At 37.8% G+C, this 22,762-nt stretch overlaps 1 protein-coding gene and 1 pseudogene across 5 annotated transcripts in view; both read right to left on the bottom strand.

The window, feature by feature from the left end:
- Vps39 (VPS39 subunit of HOPS complex) overlaps positions 1-21,129 on the bottom strand; it is a 46,982-nt gene extending 25,853 nt beyond the window's left edge. The window contains exons 1-9 of one of the 5 annotated variants that reach the window (XM_046460813.2): positions 20,743-21,129; positions 13,536-13,601; positions 8,605-8,637; positions 8,057-8,121; positions 7,299-7,341; positions 4,993-5,087; positions 4,450-4,548; positions 3,920-4,012; positions 121-304 (exon numbers count right to left, since the gene is read on the bottom strand). In XM_046460813.2, the coding sequence (XP_046316769.1) occupies positions 121-304; positions 3,920-4,012; positions 4,450-4,548; positions 4,993-5,087; positions 7,299-7,341; positions 8,057-8,121; positions 8,605-8,637; positions 13,536-13,601; positions 20,743-20,815 (751 nt within the window). In that variant the 5' untranslated portion in view covers positions 20,816-21,129. Of the gene's footprint in view, positions 1-120; positions 305-3,919; positions 4,013-4,449; positions 4,549-4,992; positions 5,088-7,298; positions 7,342-8,056; positions 8,122-8,604; positions 8,638-9,015; positions 9,038-13,535; positions 13,602-19,359; positions 20,641-20,742 lie in introns of those variants that run through there. The other 4 variants (XM_046460815.2, XM_046460814.2, XM_046460816.2 and 1 more) reach the window with 4 other exon arrangements.
- On the bottom strand, positions 311-2,747 carry LOC124104153 (RNA transcription, translation and transport factor protein-like; annotated as a pseudogene).
- Positions 21,130-22,762: the final 1,633 nt, after the last annotated feature.

Consider the following 22,762-nt stretch of genomic DNA (forward strand, 5'->3'; position numbering starts at 1 on the left):
AGGGAACTGAGCGGAACGTGAAGCAGTCTACTAAAGCTATGTATGAGTGGGACTCCATGCTACAGGGATGACATGCAACACCAGCACAAAACGGCAAACAATAGCTATTGCTGGTCTCACCCATGGCCACAGGTATGTCTGTCCAATTCAGGGCACATTTCTGTGTGCAGATTCCCTCCTCATTGAGGACCACAGTAAGATCATCCTGACCCACAGCCACTTTTCCATCTGCCAGAGGTGCGACTAAGGGCTCCAGCTGTTTTCCTGTTGGAAAGAGTTCTTTGATGGACCCTTTTCCATCCACCTAGAAAAAGACAAAGTGAATCAATCAAGATTCCCTAGCCAGAGGCATGAAAAAAGCCTGAAAAGAAAAGCCCATGATATTCCTTGTTTGACATTAAGTATCATAGTGTTCGTTATAACAACTTTTATCACAGTATAAAACCAGTTCTTTAATATACAGAAAGTAACTAAGGATGTCAGGTGCTCCAAGTTGCAGAGCCACTGCAGCTCTCACATACTGCTGGTGGGAATCAAAATGCTACAGTCATTTTGTTTGCCAGTTTCTTACAAGTTAAATATAAACTTACCATATGACCCATCAACCCCATTCCAAGACATTTGCCCAAGGGAAATGAAAAGTTATGTTTATGCAAAATCTGAATGCATGTGTTTATAGCAGTTTTATTCATAATTGCTAAAAACTGAGAATAACTATCCTTCAACTGTTGAATGGATAAACCATAATACATCTACACCAGAGAATGTTACTCAGTTATGAAAAAAATAAACCATGGTCACAAACAACATAAATGTATCCATTTCAAATACATTATGTTCAGTGAAAGAAGCCAGATTCAAAAGGCTACCTATTGTATGACTGTACTACATAAAATTCTGAAAAAGATAAATGTTAAAGAGACAACTGATCTGTGGTTACCAGAGGTTTGGGAGTTAGGTGAGGGGCTAATTTCAAAGGGGCACTTTGAGGGAATTTTTAGGGTGACAAAATTGCTCTGAATTTTTTTTTCTTCACTTTCCCAAACTTTATTAAGGAAAAAAGCAATGGTGGTAAATCTCTAGAACATAGTCAATTTTTTGGGATTCCTCCCTTGAAAATATGACATTTGATTTCCAAACACATGCCGGAAGCGTACTGGTTCCCAATTGTACTAAGTAGATAAGAAGCTAAAATCCTGAAGTATTCATCTTCCAAGTTTCCCTCGTTGGTGGTCTGTCTTTGGATCAGCAATAATTCAAATAGCTGAATTACCTGAATAGCTACTATGGTTTCATTAATTTTTGTCTGTAGTTCTCTGAGTTCTTCTATATGCAGCAATTGCAGAATATGGGCAGCTTCATTAAGAACTGCATCTCCTGTGTCAAAGCCAAGAATATGTTTGTCTAAAGCAACAGGCAAGCCCTCTTTTTTAAAATTTGTTTTAGTGCTCTTGAACCAAAATGTGAATTGCCTTAAACATTACCAAGTAATCACATGGGCCGAATCTGAAGAAGGTGAGCCAAAGCCATCACACCAGCCTTATAGTTAGGATTATTTACATCCAAACTGATCAAGGGCTCTGCATTTTTAGTTGCACTGTCAGTATTTTTTGCATTATTAGGTACCAAGTCTTTGTATTTTTCAGTGTTATCTCCATACTCAAGTCTAACAGCTAAGCCAAGAAGCCAGTCAACTGCTTCTTGTCCATCCTGAATCTTGAAAGGACAGTTAACATCTCTGAGATACTTTTCAAAGAACTTGGGCCAGTCACTGCTGTGGATGTTTCTTAAATTACCTGTCTTCAATCTTATAGTTCTGATTTTCTGGTCTTCAAGACAAACAATAAGATTTCTAAATTCTGTTTCATCTTTACAGTTGAAGCTGGAAAGATTGTGGTAGTCGAGAGTCGTCAGCTTGAGTAGAACATGGTCCCCATTTCTTGCTCTGATCCCCCGGGCCTTGCTGGGAGAGGAGAAGCAAGGGCCAGAATTGCTCTGAATTTTAACTATGACATTAGTTACACAACTCTGGGCATTTGTCAAAAATGCATAACAATTGCATAACAAAAGGAATGAAGTTTGTTGTATGTCAATAAATAAATAACTTCTGAATAGCTTGGGGTCCAAAGCAAGATTTCCTACCTTCAGCAAACTGTACCCCCGCCAATTGCAGTGGCACATGCCCATAATCCCAATCAAGAGGATGAGGCAAAAGGATCGCAAGTTGAAGACTAGGGCAACTTGATGAGACCCTATCTCAAAATAAAAAATATAAAGGGGTTTGGGATAGGAACCGGGCTGTAGCTCAGTGGTAGAAATCTTGCTTGCACATGTGAGGCACTGGGTCAAGCGAGAGAGAAAGGGGGGGGGGGGGGAGAGAGAGAGAGAGAGAGAGAGAGAGAGGTTGAGATTGACTGATTGTGTCCATCTACAACTAAAAAAATTACCAAAAATTAAAAGAAAGAAAGAAAACCAGGCTGAGGATGTAGCTCAGTGGTGGAATGGCCCTGGATTGAATTCCATGTACCACCAAAAAAAGAAAGAAAACTTCACTTCTTGGGAACAAAATTGCCCAAATTATAGTTATGTTGTGTGCATGTACAAGTACTTAAAAATGAATTCCACTACTATATATAATAATGATAATATGCCAATGAAAAATACATATGTAATAAAAAAATGTAAGAAGAAAACTATCCCCAAGAAGGTGAAGGAGACAGGGGATATAGCTCAGTGGTAGAAAATTTGCCTACCATAGTGGAGGTGATAGAAGAATCCACAGAATTCAGAGGATTGAGATCCCTAATCCCACTTTTGGCTTAGTTCTCCACTCCTTGTAGACTTCTCTCAGTACCTATATGCTCAGTTGTTACTTAGTCAGCTGCACAACAGTGATTCCTTCAGGAGTTTGCAAACCCAATGCTGGTAAAATCAAAATATTCCAAAAATAAACATACAGAACAAATATATCAAAAAGATACACAGTGGGAAGTAGGGAGAAAGCCTTCTAGAATTGCCAAGGATTATTAAAGTTGTGTAAAGCTAAGGAATTTAGATTGCTTTATGATAGGAATGGTATATCAATCTTTTCTAGAGTATATATATTAGAAGAAAAAAAAAAAACCAATGTTGTATTTATTTACTACTTAAGAGAAAAAGCAGATTGAAACAATGTGTAAAACATGATATTTTTGTAAACAAGGCAGAAACCCATACACCAAATGGTCAACAGTGATTCTTTCTTTTCTTTGTGCAATACTAGGGATTGAATCCAGAGCGTTGTGCATTCCAGGCAAGTGCTCTATGCTGAGCTATACCTCTTACCTCCATGGATTATTTCTGAATGGCAGGGAGGTTTCTGAATGATTTGCATTTACTTTATTCCCTTATCTCTGTTTTCTTATTTTCTATAATACACACATGTAGCTTTTGAAATAAACAACAACGACGACAACAACAACAACAACAAAAAATCTGAAAGTAATTTGAAAAACAAATATACTAAGAAATTTAAGGGGGCAGGAGACCAAAGTCTCAAAAATACCTTAGTTAACACTAAAACTGACATATAATTCCTGAGCACTGAAGCCTTAGGATAGCAGTCCATGATAATGCTGTTGGACCTACACAAGCAGCTCTAACTCTCTGTCCTAATAATTAGATACATGCTGTGGATAATCATTATATAGAGAACTAAAAGTCAACTCTGCTTGATCTAAGCTACACAGACATCTTATTTGTGGAAAATGCTGAGTATAAACAACAAACAAATAGAGAAACAAACACAGACCCAAAAGCCCTACTTAAGGTGGTCTTCTGACCTATAGTTCAGAACCATGTAATCATCTTTCCAAGGTAAACTCATAATCATCTTTCCCAAGACACAATGATGACATTTGTAAAATCATAAGATTTTTACCCTTATTAGATAGTAGTCTCTCTTGAAACCCACACAGATAGAATTTTCACACCACGCCATGGACTTGGGCACATCTGGTACACTGAAGTCCCCCTGAAGAGAGAGAGTAAAAGTTCAAATGAAAAGATGTTAAAACAAACAAAACCATGACCTTTCTGTTAGTATGCTTCATTTCTGCAAAATAACCCTCACCCTCATCTTAGCACAATTCTCTAAGCACAAGGCCAGGAAACTACTCTTAATAAAAATAGAAGTCACCCAGGAACAGGACAAAGTGCATCTTATCCAGTTGAAAAAAGGTGAAAGAAAACACATTCTGAAATAAACCAATCTGCAGAAATGCTATAGAATTATATCACAAGTGGGCATGGATAACTTTCAGGTTCTTCATACTAGAGTATTGGGTTGAGAGGAACTACAAGCTGGGGATGCTAAACTTCATTAGAATCCACAGAAAGTCTCTCAAGCTATGGGCCAACTTTGGCAGCAGTTTCCACCCAACCCATAAACAAGGCACCAATGGACTATACCTGCAATTCATGAAATTCCCTGTCTTTCCAGAAGTAAAGCTGCAGCTTCTTTTTCACTGCTACACACATCCGCAATACCTCCTCACCAGTATCTGTGTGCTATGAAGAGACATGGCAAATGAGGATGCATATATAGTGACTCTATAACTGAGTGACAACAAAAATATGCATTTTCTACCTTGAAATATCTATTGATCTGAAAATCCCCTGTAATATAAAGTCTTGCTACCAGAAAAGTTCTCTAAGATGTATTTAGAAACAACTGGCTAAGGAACATTTCGTCCTCAAGGCCTGCCAGCTAAGAACTCCAGCACAGATGTCTGGTATTCTAATTACACACACAGAGAATGCAAATATTTCAACCTGGCACCATATACTATGGAGGAAATTTCTCTAATATAATCCAAAGTAAATAAATCAAAGTCTCTTTGACAGCTGTTGGATTGAGACTGTCAATATCATTCTTACCATGAAATGGTAGGAATGTTGGAAAGACTATACTGATTAAAGCACAAAGTCAAAGTACATCCTGCATACACTTACCTGAAGGTCACATGTGAATAGCGATGCTCCTTTTGCCTTTGAAACTGTAGTGATTTGTTGGAATGTCAATAGGTCATGGACATAAATGTTGTTTTCTGTTTAGGAAGAGGTAAAATGTCACTGTCAATGATCACCATTCTCTAGGAGAGCCACCTTTAGGACAAAAATGTAACTGTCTGACATGCAGAAGATGTTGCTAGGATGTACCTTCAGTTTTATTTGTTTTCCTTCTGGGCTATCACCAGTACAAAATATGTAAGTAGTCACCTGGTCTTTTGAACTTGGATATTTCATTCCTTAAAAATTTGGACTGATTTGAGTAAAAGCTCTTTCACTGCCATAGCACCCTTATAACCTGTCCTCAAGTCTGGAAATTTGTGATATAGTATTTGTACAAGAAATGTCTTTCAAAGCTATAATATAGGAGGCTCTAATGAGAAAAAAGGAAATCCTCAGTGGATTTTGTACAAACCCATGGAAAGGATTTCTGTTGCAGCAAAGGTAGCAAAATAATACAATAGTCTCTGTTAGGCTACCTAGTTCCACGATCCTTAGTGAATGTCTGAATCAATATAGTACCAAACCGAATATATACTATGTTTTTCCTATACAAACATACTCATGATAAAATTTAATTTATAAATTAGGCACAGTAAAAGATTTTTTAAAATAAAAGAACAATTATAATAATATACTGTTAACAAAAAATTATATGAATATGGTTTCTCAAAAAAAAAAAAAAACTTATTATACTGTACCCACGTACTCACCGCTCTTCTTTCTTTTTTTTTTTTTTTTTTTTTTTAAATATTTATTTATTTAGTTTTCGGCAGACACAACATCTTTGTTTGTATGTGGTGCTGAGGATCGAACCCGGGCCGCACACATGCCAGGCGAGCGCGCTACCGCTTGAGCCACATCCCCAGCCCTCACCGCTCTTCTTTCAAACCCACAGTTGACTACAGGTAACTTGTGGGAGACCAACCTTACACGTGACTGAGTCACACTCCCTGGCTGGGTGCTGAGGCGCTCAGTCACAGAAATGTGGCAGAGTTTTCCCCACCCTTCTTGGGTTCCAGGATCCATGTCTCATGCATGGGTGTGTCTTGCTACAGCCCTATGGCTGAAGCTATGCACACCTGTTCCTTTGTAATATAACCCCTTTCCCTGTTTAGGATAGAATCTTCCATGAAGTGCCTTGTGTGTGTGGGTCCCCTTCTCTTACTGTGTCCTTGGGTGTGGCCTACCCAGGTGTCAGTCAACCTGCTGACAGTGGACATCATAAAGATAGATTCAGTCCCCTGAAACCTGACCCCTTGCCTCATTTGAACAGCTTCTCCTCAATAAAAGGGGTCAGCACGTGCTCTCACTCTCTCTCTTCCTGCGGACCCTTAAGGTCAGAGGAGCTAACACAGCGAACCCAAAGAAAAAGGTATTTGTATCTCTTGTGTGGTTATTTTGCGCAGCCCAGTCAGCCCAGTTCAACTGGAGTAAACCCTGAGCCTTTTAGTCACGAGAACAGAAACCCAGCAGTAACTAAACTATAGAAAGTGAAACTGTGTATAAGAGGGACAAATGTAATTTGATCCTGGCCTCATATATAGTTGTTGTCATGAAGATTTAATTGCCTTAAATGTTCATCAGTGGACCTAGGAACTTAAGCTTACAATAATTCTGCTATTTGGGCCCTGGGCTAAAGAGGGTTAGGCAAATTTCTAGTCCTAAAAAGGGCCTAGCTGGCTACCTTCCATGAAACCACAGCTTTTCAAACAAGGCCCTAACAGTCTGGCCTCCATCTGTCTCTCAACCAATAGCTTGCCACTCTCCACCACATATCTCAAGTCTGGCCATAATGAACTACTTGCTATGTACTATCAAGTCATGGGGCCACCTCTTTGTTCCTGTGGAAATTCTAATCATCCAACTACATAGCATAATCCCTCCCATTACTATGATCCCACAACATTTTTTATAAATTTTCACTGTAACTTATATCATGATTTTTCTATTACTCAGCCTACACGATTAGAATATAAAGATGAAGGATAGAAACAATGTCTTATTGAACTTGGTATTCCCAATATCTAGTTCAAGCTTTGCAGAGTAGGGCTCAATAAAAACTTGATTGATAATTAAATAAATGAAGTGATGCTGCCTTTGTTACCCATAGGCCCTAGTACTATATGTGGCACAGAACATGGCAATTTATTGTTATATAACTATTATCAAAACAACCATGAAAGTGTTAGTTAGGTCATAGCTTTAGTTTTTTAACATATGAAATACAAATGCAAACTTTTTCTTACCTAAAAGACTGACCAGAATCTTAAACTGGGAAACAACATGGATCTAGAAAATAGCAAATCATTAGACTCAATTGAACATTTCTGACAACATTTAACAAATGTTCATTAACAACAATATTAAAAAGGAACTAAAGAGCCTGTCTACATCTTATAAGGATCTGACTCATTTTTATGTGCAACCACAATTTCTGCTTATGAAAGGGACTCTCAGGCACATAATACACGGGCAAAGATCCCTGTAAAAATGGAGGGGAGAGAGAAGAGGATTCAGAGTTAATAAGTAACATTATCAAAGTTTTAACTTTGGTGAGTGCTGTGCTTTGGATATGGTTTGACGGTGTCCCTCAAGGGTTCATGTGTTAGAAGCCTGGTCCCCAGTGATGATATTAAGAGGTGAGGCCTGGTGGGAGGTCCTTAAGTCATTAGGGATGTGCCATTAGAAGTGCTTAAGGTAGTTCTCATGCAATTCTTGCATTAGTGATCAGTAGATGGTTCTTATAAAAGAATTAAGTTCCTTCCTGAATCACTCTCTGGCTTCTTCCTGTTTGTCAATACAATCTCTCCTTCTCACATGTAGTCCTGCCAAGAGGCCTTCACCAGAGCTGTGCTGTCGCTGGCATCATGTCCTTGAACCTCCAGCATTGTGAACTACATGAATCTCTTCTTTACAAAACAGCCTGCTTCAGGTATTTCATTAAAGAAACATAGACTAATGCAGCAGGGCCTTATATAAGTTAGTGACCATCATCACTACCTACCTGCTGAATCTTTTTGGAGAAATTCTTATTGGATTTCTCTAGTGTCACTTCAAACCTGTTGCAACCTATGAAAAAGAAAAACATTTGTAGCTCCAAAATAGGGGTACACACAAAAACAACTACAACAACAAAATGCCACTCATACTAATCTCCTATAAATCTTCAAAAATTCATAAGTCAGAGATTTAAAATAGCCAGCAGTATTAACTAAGCATAGTGAATTGCTTTAAACTCCAATTTTAGAACAAGGGGTTTTATGCACTTTTGGCATCAGCAGAAAGGATCACACAAAGTTTACTGAAGCTGCAAGGTACCTGTGGGTCTGAAGATCTTACCCTACAAAATAAGTACCTTGGCAAAGTGTTTCACAAGGAACAGTTTTTAAAAAGTAATAGTCAAATATAAGAGCCCAAGCAATGAAACCCAGCCCAAAGCATTCTTACCTCTAGAACAACTAACTCCCAGTAGCTCCCTATGTCCTACATCATGGGGACAGAGCAAACACAAACACCATCTCAGAGCCAGAGAAATTTAATATCTACACTTACTGCCACTTTCAGGCGATGCTATATCTGCTGGCACTGTTACAAAAAAGGGGAAGAAAGTTATATACTATAAAAACATGTGAACTCAGCCTTGTTGGGGATGACAAAAATATTCAGCCTCAGAAGTCACCAGTCAAATAGAGAGTAATTACCATAACAATAACAGCAGCTATCTTTCAGTAATAAACAGGTACCAGATTCTGAGTTAAAAGTTTTATATATTTTTTCTGTAATTTGACAACAAACCCCAAGAAGTAGGTATTTCAAATTCATATTTCAAAAGTCTGATGGGTCAAGCAGTTAGGGAGCAGCCAGTCATGGACAAAACCTAGAAAAAATTCAGGGATCGCTCTGAGCCTGAGCTTGAAGCCACACCCTGTTTCCTGCCTTTTACATCATGGAAGGAATGCTCACACTGCTGATCTGAGCTCTTCCCCACAGCTTGCTGTGTCCTTAACCCTGGGAAGTTGGTGGAGACTCTTTGAAACAGCCACAGGGACTCATGTCAACAGAACAAGTCTTCTTCCCTTTGTGCACCTCAGCAGAAGAGATAAAGATGGGGTCCTAAACTTGAAGACAGTTTCTGGAACATGGTATTCTGCCATCACATTTCAAAAGAAACAAACAATTCAGTCACTTCTTACTTGATAAAAAATTCTATATTTGAAAAGGGCTTTATTATTACATTCAACAATTCTCTTTATAAGCAGAATTCTCTAGGGCAGAGACTCCCAAACAACTTCTTTTTTTTATATATATTATTAATTTTTTTTAGCTTTAGGTGGACACAATATCTTTATTTTATTTTTATTTGGTGCTGAGGATCGAACCCAGTGCCTCATGCATGCCAGGTGAGCGCGCTACTACTTGAGCCATATCCCCAGCCCCAACTCCCAAACTTCTTGGTCTCATGACCTCTTCATAATAATCTTTTTTTTTTTTTTTAGAGAGAGAGAATTTTTAATATTTATTTTTTAGTTTTCAGCGGACACAACATCTTTGTTTGTATGTGGGGCTGAGGATAGAACCCGGGCAGCACACATGCCAGGCGAGCACGCTACCGCTTGAGCCACATCCCCTGCCCTCTTCATATAATCTTAAAGAGCACCACAAAGAACTTTTATGTAGGTTATACCTTATGAATGCTTATTATGTTAGAAATTAAAATTGAGAAATATTTAAAATATGTACCTATTTACTCATTCTTATATTTAACTCAAAATGTAACATTTTAATGAAAGACAACTATTTTTTTCTAAAAAAATGCATTGTTTTACATTTTTTTAAGATATTTACTTTTTAGTTATAGTTGGATACAATATCATTAATTAATTAATTATTTTTTATGTGGTGCTGAGGATCGAACCCAGGGCCTCTCCTGCGCTAGGTGAGCGCTCTACCGCTGAGCCACAACCCCAGCCCCTGTTTTACATTTTTATAAACCTTTTTCCCCCTCAGCGCTAGGGATCAAACCCAGGGCCTTGTGCATATTTTGCAAGTACTCTACCACTGAGCACACCCCTGCCCTCTTGTAAACCTCTTTAATGTCCACCTTAATAGAAAACAGCTGGTCTCTCACATTTGCTTCTGCATTTATTTTTGTTTTTGTTTTTACAGTGCTAGGGATCAAATTCAGGGCCTCCTGCATGGTAGACAAGTGCTCTACAACTGAGCTACATCACAACCTTATGTTTAATCTGTTTTGATAGCTTTTTCAGAGAATTATGGATCTTTTTAAATACTATATGAAACTTGATAAATGGAATTTCTTGCAATGTGGAATCAATCTCAAGCCTATCAATGAACTTTTCACACTTGGATACATTAAAATCCATAAGTCTATCTTACACTTTGATTGAATCTTTTACACATGCATGATTTAGAAACTTCATGCATTGATTACCTGGAAAATACTGGTTCATTAAGTCAGGCAGATTTTCCAAACGCTAGCACATTTCATTATAAGATTTTTTTTTTTTTAACTCATACTCATAATTATCATCCCCAATTTCACTGGGAAGCTATCAAGGAGAAACTCTTAAAGGTAGATATAAGTTTTCCACAATCCTAACTTTCTCTTGAAAGCTCTGTCATTTCCAATAAGCCTGCCAGTTGTTTTCTTTGAGATAACAACACTTCATTTTGAAAATACACCAACCAAATACCCAAATGGTCTCAAAAACCAGTCTGTCAGTCATTCTTTTCACTCCATTAAAAAAATGGCCAATTTAGCTTGCAACTCAAGCACACAATAATTACTTTTTATCAAAAAAAGCTATCAGCTATGCACCTTGGCACCCAACTGAAGTTGTACATTTCCCATTATATCACAATTTTTAAAATGTGTTATCAAAGATCAAAATCTAATAAATTTAATTTTTTTTCGGTTTCAACAAGAACATTCTTAAGTGAAACTAGCTTAAAAACAAAACTCATTGGGTGTATGTCTGTAACACCAGTGACTCTGGAGGATGAAGGAAATGCAAGTTTGAGGCCAGCCTCAACAACTTAGCAAGGCCCTAGGTAACTTAGTGAGACCCTGTCTCAAAAATAAAAAATAAAAAGGGCTAGGAATGTAGCTCAGTAGTAAAGCACCCCTGGGTTTAATCTCCAGTACCAAAATAAACAAAAAACAAAACAAAAAACAAAACTCCAGAAACTCATTTTGAGTACCTGGTAGAAAATAACACAATGACCGTGAATACAGTTTGGAAACACTGTCCCGAGTTCAGCTTAGGGGCCAATTTTAATTATCACCATTACTGAAGAGCTCAATACAGTAAAAACAACAACAATAACAAAACACTAATATTTTAGTGTTGCTGTGAACTTAGTTTTAACTTTGTGGGCCCTCTGAAAGATTTTCAGGACACTGGGGTCTATAGATTACACTCAGAAAACCAATGCTCTAAGGCAACAGTACCACTGAAACAAACCTAGAGTTGAAAGTCTTAGATGTGAACTAATCTAATCCCTGGATTAAAGATAAGAGTAGAATGAAACCTGGAGACATTTTTTATCTCCAGGGAGATGGTGTAAATTAGATCAGAATCCAAGCTTTCCCCAACACTTTAATATCCCTTCCCATTCCTTGGAAAGTCAGCCTTGATTTGAATATCTCAAATGAGAAACTAGACTGATTCAAAGAGGGCCAAGTCTATTTCTATCCCTTATCAGGCCAGAACTAAACTATTCTCTGTGTATACAGGGAGAAGTGAAGCTTACTGAAGTAAAGTTTCAAATTAGAGTTTGATTTTCTAATTATTTAACGTAGGTTAATACCACTTTTTAAGACACTTATGGGGAAATTGAGGCCCAAGAATTTAACTAACTTGTCAAAGGCCACACGATCGCAGGACAAGAAACAGTCCTTCCTTTGGACCAGGGTTCCAAGTCAGGGTAACACTAACATTACCAGTTTGAGTCTATGCTGTGTTGAAAGATTCATTTTTATACTCTAGTTTCCTACTTGATCTTAGCAAAAAAATCAAGAAGCAATTTTAATTTAGTTCTCAGCGCCTCACCACTTACATCTGAGCCCACAGGATATAAGAAAAAAATAGCTATTAAATGCTGAATAATATCCAAGACAAGCTTAGTTTTTAAATTATTACATGTCAATTACACGTCAATTAATTATTACATATCAATTATTGACATGTCACAGAATACAAATATTCTGGCTCTGAAAACTAAAAATTCAAAGCAAGGACCAGCAAAGTACTATCTGTGGGCCAAATTGAGTCATCTATGTGTTTTTGTAAATAAAGTTTTACAGGAACATGGCCACACCCACTCATTTACACATCACCTATGGTTACTTTCATGTTACAATGGTAGAGCAGAATAGTCTTGATAGATCTTATACAAAGCCTAAAATATTTACTACTTGGACCTTTTAGGTATGAGTTTACTTACCACTAATTCAAAGGAAAATTGACAAACTTAGAATTGAAATAAACTCTGTATTTTTTCCTTTGGTTCCTCTTTTTACTCCACACTTGGCTTGACCAGTGTGCCTTCCTCATTCCATACTGCCTAGGTTAAATGCTCCTTTTTCCCATAGTTATATAAGTCTTGCTTCAGGCCTCTACACCTACTCTTATCTTTAGCTATTTACTATGGAAATACATACTAGATTGAAAACTAGGAAATCACTGATTTTGTAGGGCAAATATATTGATAATGACAATTCAGTTCAACCTACTCTGATATTAACAGCAGGCCTCTAAGATTGTGGTTTCAGGGCTTAATAGTTAAAAAACAATTTTCCATAAAGAGAGCAAAGAAATAAGATTAAGAAAAAGGATTAGGAAAGGACACTCTTTAACAGAATAAATTTCAGATTCTTTAGCTATTATTCTACATTATTAAAGAAAAAGTCATATTTAATTAGAGTTTTAATTTAACCAGAGCTGTAATTTTCAAAGTCCTTTTAAGTTTATTATTTTATCTGCCCCCAACAACTTTGTGAAACAGTTTACAGAAGAGAAACTGACATTACCAAGGGCTTCTTACAGTCATGTGGCCAGGGAGGGAGAAGTAAAACTGGACACAAACCCATCTTCTCTTTCTAGTCTACCCTTCACAAGTTAATAAGATCTTCTACATCAGTGGTACCTAATTTTCCCCCTACCACTACACATCATCTATACAGGAATCTTATTCCCAAAGTAATATTCTTATTACTGACAGTGAATGAAGAGGGGATCAATATTCAGCCCCATCTCCAAGATGGGGGTATAGAAAAAATCCTGGAGATTTTCAGTTTTCATGTCTCTCCCCATTTTCCCACTGTGTTCATTCCAACCCCCTATCATCGTTCTTTTAATGTTCCAGGAATCAATGATTTCACAGTTGTATACTAGTCAATTACCAATTTTTTTTAATGCATAAGTCATTTCTTTCTTGGTTCTGAAAAGTTTGTCACTTACCAACATCCTTCCGAATCCTATAGAGAAGAAGATGTCCTTGCTTGGTTCCAACAAGAAGCCATTCCTCTAGAAAAGATAAAGGCCATGAGAAATGTCAATTCACTGTGGTGTGATGCTATTTCTTTAGCTGGGCTTATAATAAACCATCAAAAGGGTCAAGAAAACGAGTTTTGATAGCAGGTATTCTGGTAAGGAATATTCATATTCAAGAATTATCTGAAAAGGTTGAGGGCATAGCTTAGTAGTAGAGGGCCTGCCTAAATGTAGAAAGTTCTGGGTTTGAGCACTAATACTGGAAAAATAAAAGAAAGGTTTGAGAATAAACTAATGAAAAAAATTTATTTAACAATTACTAGGCTTAAGATATTATTTTATTAGTCTGTGGATAAAAAAGTCCCTGACTTCACTGTTTCAAAATGAAGCAGACCAAAAAGATGTTTTTTTCACTTTTATTAATATAAACAGATGAAGATTTTCATTTTTTATTATTTAATTTCTTATTAAGATACATATTTTTTACTGATATATATAACTTTTAGTTCAAATAAAAAGAATATGATGGACCAGGCACAGTGGCACATCCTATAATCCCAATGGCTTGGGAGGCTGAGGCAGGATGATTGTGAGTTCAAAGCCAGCCTCAGCAATTTAGTGAAGCCCTAAGCAACTCAGTGAGATCCTGTCTCTTAAAAAAAAAAAAAAAAATTATATATATATATGAAAAAGAACTGGGGATGTGGTTCCATAGTTAAGTGCTCCTGGGTTCAATTTGCAGTATCAAAAGAAAAGAATATGATGAAAGTATGGAAGTTTATAACATAATAAAATGGACAGCAGACATGAAACTAGGGTATCTAACCTCAGAAATAACAGCTAAGAGGCATCCTATGGAGGTTTAATGATTTTATTTTAGGAAAAATAAATGTTTTAGTGTAATAAACTTACAGAATTCATTATCTCAAAAGATGGTCCACACATAATAATGAATGTGAAGAAGTTAGAACCCTTACACATTGCTAGCAGGAATGTAAAACAGTCTGGCAGTTCTACAAGAGATTTAATATAGAGTAACCCTGTGACTCAGCAATTCCATTCCAAGGTTTATACCAAGAGAACTGAAAACATACATCCACATAAAAACTGGACACAAAAGTTAAGAGCAGCATTATTTATAATAGCCAAAAAGTGGAATAACCAAAATGCCCACCAACTGGTGAAACAAAATGTGGTATATCCAAACAGTGGAATATTAGCCAATAATTAAAAGGAAGAGAGTACTGATGCATGCTATAAAATGAATGAACCTGGAATCATTATGCTAAGTGGAAGAATCCACACACAAAAGGCGATGATTCCATTTATATGAAATGCCCAGAATAGGTAAATCCAGAGACAGAAAGATTAGAGGTTGTTAAGGGCTGGTGGGCTCAGGGAGCAAGGAGGAATGAATTTTAGTGGATATTGGGTTTCTTTTGGGAGTGATAAAATGTTCTAAAATTTATTGTGATCACAGTTGCACAACTCTGCAAATGTACTGAAAACCAGTGAATTGTATACTTCAAATGGATAAACTGTATGGTATGTAAATTACATCTCAATAAAGCTCTTATTATATACATATAAAAAGGCCTTGGCCACTGAGTGGGGTTAAAAACCTTAAGTTATATCATAATTATTTGAGGTTATGTTAAAACAGATTTCCAGGCCTTGTTAAGTTTCTGATTCAGTAGATTAAGAAGCAGGCTCAGGAATTTTCATTTCCTACAAGTTCCCAGGTAATGCTGATGCTGCTGGTTCAAGGACCACATTTTGGGAGGCATTTCAGGAAGATCCATATTACATCATGTAGGGAAGTTAATAATGTAAAGATACCTCCTTAGCTTATTTTTTTTTTTTTTTTTTTTTGGCACTGGGGATTAAACACAGGGGCACTGAGCTAAATCTCCAGCCCTTTTTATTTTTTGAGACAAGGTCTCACTAAGTTGCTGAGGCCTCAAAGTTGCAAACCTCTTGCCTCAGTCTCCAGAGTCACTAGGATTATAGGCATGCACTACCACACCAGGCCCTCCTCAGCTTTTTGAAGTTGTAACATTAAGATCACTCATTCCTTTCATAAACTCTCTTGCTCTACAAAATAAAATACTGCCATGCGTGTTTAACGACAGAAACATGTCATCAGATGATTTCACTGTTGTGCAAACAACACAGGTGTACTTATGCAAACTTAAATGACATAGCCTACTACACACAATCTACATGGTATACAACACTGTATATATCATTCCTCATTTACCAAAACATTGTTATGTGGGTGGTATATGACTATATTGGATACTAGCATAGATAACCTTTATTGTGCATATGTTGTGTTTGAGGAAATGCTAAACACATATCTCATTTTTCACTAATCCTCACAAATATTCTTTAAAGTAGGTCCCTTTATTAAAACAAAAAGTCTCCATTTTATAGATGAAGAAGCTGAGGCTTAGGGGATATAGCACTTGCCCAGTCATACATAATAGGTGATAAAGAGTTAGGATTCTAACCCCAACCTGTCTGTCCTAACCACATCCTGTGAAGCACTTACTAAAGCATGCCATGTCAAAGGATGGGTGTTGTTGGCCAGAGGCTGTCTGAAAGGCAGTAGTTATATATTTATAAAATCAGATCAGGTTCCATATTAGGAATATTTCTCCAGCCTGATGTCCTTAGTTGTCCAGAAAAAGATAGTGATTTTATGTTCGTTTATCTTATGTTTTAAAGAATAGGAAGGACATAGAAAGTAAGACACTGGTGCTTTAAGTGACATATACAGAAACCCAGAAATAGTACTAACCATGATGAAATGCTGGAAATTTATGCTAGAGTGAACATGGTGAAAAAGCAATTGAGTTCACAGTGTCTACTTTGTAAACGATACTATGTTTAGAATTCATTTATGTAGCATTGTATCAAGCAATTTAGCAATAATAAAGTCAATTTTTGGGACACCCACTGATACTTCAAATATAAATAAAAAGGAATAGAAAAAACTTTTAGTTCACTTATATCACATAAAATTCTATAGTCAAAACAAAGGACAAACATGGCTCACCATCTTCCCCATCCTTATCACTATACTCTGTCCCCAAGACCCCAATCAAATCCTGTTTTCCTTTCTTTCTATCAATGGTCTTTTCCCCAGGTCAGCCAAGGTCCTTCATTTTAAATTCCACAAGGTACTCCCTCTCCCAAGGGATCCCTGAAAACAGCCTTGTCTAGTTTCCAGCCTCACTGGTCTCATTCTGCACATTCTTTCACGTTTGCTGCCAGCTCTCTTAGAGTAGATCCACAATGCTTTCACAATGAGGTTAAAAATCTCATGAAAATGCACAACCAAAATATGAAGTCAAACTCCTAGGCATGACATTCAAGTTATTTCCCATTCTTATTGAAATGCTTATTTGCCAAGATACTTCCTATCAAATGGCTACTCAACTGGCCATAAAAGGGAATCAGAATAAATCCACTGAGATATTTTTAAAATTGAAGTGTTATTTGTCCCTTTGCAAGCTTTCATTTGGAAGTGCTGAGGGAACACTATTTCTAGACCTCAAACTCATAAGGACAAATGATGTGTCTTCCAGATATGCTAACGATAAGAAACCTTAAAGGGATCTGATGTGGCTATGGAACTCAGGTAGAGGACCTGACTCATGTTGAGTCCTCCACTCTCTAGGACATGTCACCATATAACACAGCTATGCACACACAATGCAGAGAACAAGCCTTGTTACCAAACATTCAGCTTAACAAGAGCTTGTTAAGCTGAATATGGAGTCTTCTGAAACTCAATACTGCACATCAGAAAGTAGAACATATTACACAAATAGTTATCATACACATAACAAACAGGTAACATACAGCCCTAGAAAGCTCCTGATGACCTACTCCTGTGTATCAAGGTTGGACTTGATCTGTCCTGAGAAGTAAGGCTGGGCCCTCTTACTCATAATTAACCTAATGAAGCTCCATACAACAATGCAATGAAGTCCAACCTCTGCAATAAACAATTCCATTCCTGGACCAAAGATGGCTTCCATAGATATAGAAAAGGTAGTGACTGCCTTCCTTCTTTGAGTCATTAACAAAGAATAGGGTCTCACAAAGCATAAGCTCCTGATTAGCTGCATTAGAATCATCCAGACTTAATAAAAATGCAAATTCCTGAGTCCTGCATGCAGAGAATCTGATTCGGTGATTCTGGGGTGGTACCCTGAAATCTGTAGTTTTATATATGATTTTTCTTTTCAGTGCTAGGAATCAAATGCAGGGCCTCACATAGGCCAGGAAAGGGCTCTACCACTGGCTCACACCCCAACCCCTAATTTTGTTTTTTAATTACACGAAACATCTATGTAGCTCCAAAGCTAAAATTATAAAAAATCTAGCTTCGCTCCATTCCACCTTCTCTTCTCCCTCTGCTGTAGATATTGTTTGGTAATTTTTGGCTTAGATTTCCATTGTTTTAGTCAGAAATACAGATACACACATACACACAAAAATCTCACTTTTTAAAAGGTTCTGAATAAACATTAAAGTTTGGGACTAAGTTCTAGAATCAGAAATGATTTGCAGGATATGAGACCTTGGAAAAATTCTTTAAATTCTCTAAGTCTCAGGTACTTCTTCTATAAAATGGGATTATTATTTCATAAAAGCCCAACATAGATTAGTACTCAGTAGAAATGGAAGTTATCACTACTATTATCATTGCTCATTAATTAAATATTTAATGAATATCCATTGAATCAGGAACTGTTCTATGCACTGAAGATACAGCAAAGTGCAAATCCAAGTTTCTGCTCTGAAGGAAACTTATTTTCTAGTGTGGAGAGAAAGAGACAATAACTAAATGTATAAAAGAAAATAGGGTGGTGATCCATGATATATAGAAAGATAAGGTTGAGTAAGAGAACAGCATATTGTTGGATATGGCTCTCTCATTTATAGGATACTTAGGATAAGTCTTGCTTATTTAAGTGACAGGTCAGTAGAGATCTGAGTGAAATGAAGAATAAATCATATAAAATCTAGGGCAAGAAGAGTGCCTGACAGAGGAACAGTAAGTGCAAGGTCCCTGAAGTAGGAATGTGCCTTATGAGTTCATGGAACAAGGAAGGCTGTGTGACCGGTACTAGAAAGGAGTAAGGGGGAAGGGGGAAGTACACAGGAGATAAGCCAGGAAAGTAAACATGGCCAGATCACATCAGGTGTTACCAGCCATTGTGAGGACTTTGGAAATTTTAGTTGTGTTATGATGTCACTGGAGGATTTTGAGCAGAGAAAAGATGTGATCACATTTAAGTTTTCAAAGGTTCACTCTTTACTATGTAGGTAAAAAACTGAAAATGACACAGGCAAACACATGGCAATATTCAAGACTACTACAGTAATTCAGATGAGAGATGATGGTGTCTTCATGAAGAACAGTACAGTGGAAATGGAGAGAAATGCCTAGATTCTAGATTTGTTCTAGAAGTAAGCAGAACAAACAAGATTCGTTGATGGACTGGATGCAATATAAACAAGAATGAGCAAAGTCAAGAATGATTCCAAGGTTTTTGGCCTTAGCCAAAGAGATAAGTAGAAATGTCATTTGCTGAGATGTGGGATATAGGAGGACAGGCATTTTTGGAGAAGAATCAAGAGTAGGTTTGGCTATACTACTAGACATCCAAAGGAAAATACTGAAAAAGCAGCTGGATTATAAAGCTTCAGTTTAGGGAGAAACCATCAGTGTCATCCTTATTTCCATTTCCTAGGAGATGGGTTATGTCCTCACCATATATCTGGCCCCACATGATCTGACTCCTGGAGGTTCTTGATTGAACTTTCCATCTAGGGGCACAACATAGATAAAAGAGATAATAACGAGAAATAGCAATAATCACTGCTGCTTAAGTCTGAAAATAAAGTAGTTTTGAGGCAGAAGGAAGTAAAATGTCCTCTTGTGGACTCCTGTGACAAAGTGGATTAGTGAGAGAGCCTAAGAGATATATGTACTAATGGTTTCATAGGGGATCACTGACAAGCTAAGTTAAGTATAGTAAGCAGCTGCATCCATTCTAATCAGAAGCATATCTTAGGCTGAGTTGGGTACCCTTCCAGCATGTTGCAATAATAGGCAGCATATATTTATAATATCATTTATCTTGTATGATAATCTGTTTATATATCTTTGTTCCCCACTGTATTCTAGGAGTCTAGGCACTGTTTCTTATTCATCCTGTATTCCCTTCACTGGCAGAGAAAATGGCCCATAATGTAAATCTGATAAACCAATAAAGGAATGAATTCCTCTGTGCACTGTCTCAGATTTTTTATTTTGTTAATTTCTAGGACCTGAACATTAACAACAAAGATTGAAATTATTTCTGCTTGGTCTTTGGGGACACTTATCAGACACAACCACTCATGGATAAGCACACATGTTGGCATTTGAAAGACAATGTTTAGACTCTTGAAATCTTCATTCTGTTGTGATATGACAGAACACATAAGAGATGCCTGAGCCAGCTTTCTGCACTAGTCAATCCCAAAGGATTACACGAGGTTACATGGGTTAGGTTTCATGACAGTTGGGTATGACGCTCTTTCACCTAGAAATGTAATGTGGGCACTTGGAATACAATGCAATCAACCACTTAGCTAGATGGAGTGTTACAATAACAAGTACTACCTGCAGCAAGGAAAAGTGAACTATGGGTAAACACTAAGGGGAAAAGGCACATGTTTTTAACTTGTTCACAATACTTAATAATAAACTATCATCTTTCACCTAGAAAACAACACAATCATCTGGACAAGTTCAAGCATCTGGCAGACAGAACTTTCCACTACTTTGACCCTCTACCCTGAGGATTTCTTGGGGATAGAAATGAGCCAACGCTCAGCACAATAAAGAAAGCTGACCCTCTAATTGCACAGAACACAAGAATGGGTGCTAAAAAGACTGATTCTTAAGGGATCGCCAGTCAGCCCCCACTAACATCGCTGTTTACAGCGGGTGGTCATCTCTCTGCTCTCCCTCATCCTAGACCGCTCTCGGACAGCATCCGACCGCAGTCCACATACAGTCAGACGCCTTTCCACATCTGCTGCCTAGCGAAAATTCCGGACCGCTCCCGCGCTGACCCGGTCTCGGCCCCGCGGCCTCTCGGCTCACCCCAGGCAGCCAGGCAGTCGATCTGCAGAGGCAGCTTTTCTAGGATCGGTACAGGCTCGAAAGCGTCGTGCATGGCGGCAGGGAGAGAGTCACCACCCTTGCCTCGCCCCAAGTATGCGGATCTGTGCTTTGAACAGAACCAGGGCGGGCGAAAGAGCAGATCGAGATCCGGCAAGGACCCCGGCTATAGGCCCCCTCGTAATACAGCCATGGTCAACACCGGACTTCCTGCCAAGGTAGTCCCGCCCCTTCCGCCACAGAAGTCCCTCCTCTTCCGTCTTTGCTCTCAAAATGCCGAATACGTCTGGTGTCTGTTTTCTCATCTTCTCTTGCACAGCGAGATCTCCTTGATAGGGAGTAGACACAGGCCTGAATGGAGGGGGAAATGTCTCAAATATTAAACACGTCGTGGGCAATGGCTATGGTGGTTAAGAACTAGTGCTTCGTTGGAATGGAGGTTTGCCATTTAGGAAATTAGCAGTATTTAGGAAACTATTTCTAGGCCTTAACTTTCCTAATCCGCGAAATGGTTTTAGTCTAAAAACCTATAAGCTACTCTCGTGAGCGCCTAGCACCACCTGACATACTTTTTTTTTTCATTTTAGTAGCTGTAGATGGACAGCATACATTTGTTTCTTTTTATGTGCTGAGGACAGCATATATTTGTTTATTTTATGTGCTGAGGATCGAACCTAGTGCCTCACAAGTTAGGCGAGCACTCTGCCACCGAGATACAGCCCCATCCTCTGGCATATTCTTAATGGTAATACTGAAAATAATAACAGTTTCAATACCAACATTATATACCAACTCATTCAAGTACTTTAGCCTTATCTTTTTAAAACTGTAGATCAGTGGTTATTGTGTTCAAAAGACCAGCAGCATCAGCATCACCTGTGAACTTGTTAGAAATGCAGTCTTAGGCCTCACTCTAACTCTACTGAACCAAATTCTGGAGGGGAACAGCAGTCTGTTTTAATGAATTTCCAGGGTGAGTCCTGAGTCCATGCACTTAAAAGTTTGAGAACCACTGTTTTAGGGTAGGTTTTCTCAACTGCAGCACTATTGCCATTTACAGCAAGATAATTCTTGGGGTGGGGGCTCTCTTCTGTGTATTGAGGGATGTTTGGCAGCATCCCTATCCTCTATCCATCAGATACAGATGCCAGGAGCACCCTCCCAGAGATTGAAGAACCAAAAAATTCTCCTTGCCTGGTAAAGGGGATCATCCTCTCACTGTCTTGACAAGGTCACAGTGAAAATAAGTGCTGGCAAAGCCACTCTCCCACTGTCTTGTCAAGGTCACAGTGAGGATGAATGCTGGGTTGGTGAGAAACCAAAACCATCAGACCTTTTATATGTAATTGGGACTTTTCATTTTCATGTTCCTGACAGGAGGCATGAGTATGTTAAATGCCAAACAAAATTAAATTTCAGATGGCTAGAATATAACAGGTAGTTCTTGCCTTGAAGGCTGTTCTACTGCCCCTCAGCATATCAAGGACAAAGTAGAAAGCTGCTCTACTATCTCAGCACATTGAAGACAAAACTGATAATGGACAACAATCATTCTCTGAAAGGTCACGAGAATTTTAGGCACCACATTGATTATATCAACTAGAACCCAAGCCCATATTTCCAGCCTTTTAGAAAAATTCATTATGCTCATTGTACAAAACCCACCATATGTAGTTTAATTTTTGATTAAGGAAAGTTAAGTTATACACTTAGGAAAGTTAAGACATATAAGGATACATTCTTTTCATTTCCCTATAAACCCTCTTTTACTTCACATAGGGATTTATGATGAGCATACTTAATACTGGTGGAAAGTGGACTGATGTTTAGAACTTACTTTTTATTGAGAAAGATTATAAAGATATAAGAACCAGTGCACCTTGACTGAGAAACAAAGAAACACTTTGAGAAAGCAGCTCAATCAGTTTTATGAGAATAAATTTAGGAATAAATTAAAGTAGCTTTAAAAGATATATTTTTAGAATAATGTTAGAAGTATTAT

Source organism: Marmota monax, unplaced genomic scaffold (genome assembly GCF_021218885.2).
Source record: "Marmota monax isolate L192 unplaced genomic scaffold, Marmota_monax_Labrador192_F-V1.1 WCK01_AAM20220418_F8-fsc00001, whole genome shotgun sequence".
Classification (NCBI taxonomy): domain Eukaryota; kingdom Metazoa; phylum Chordata; class Mammalia; order Rodentia; family Sciuridae; genus Marmota; species Marmota monax.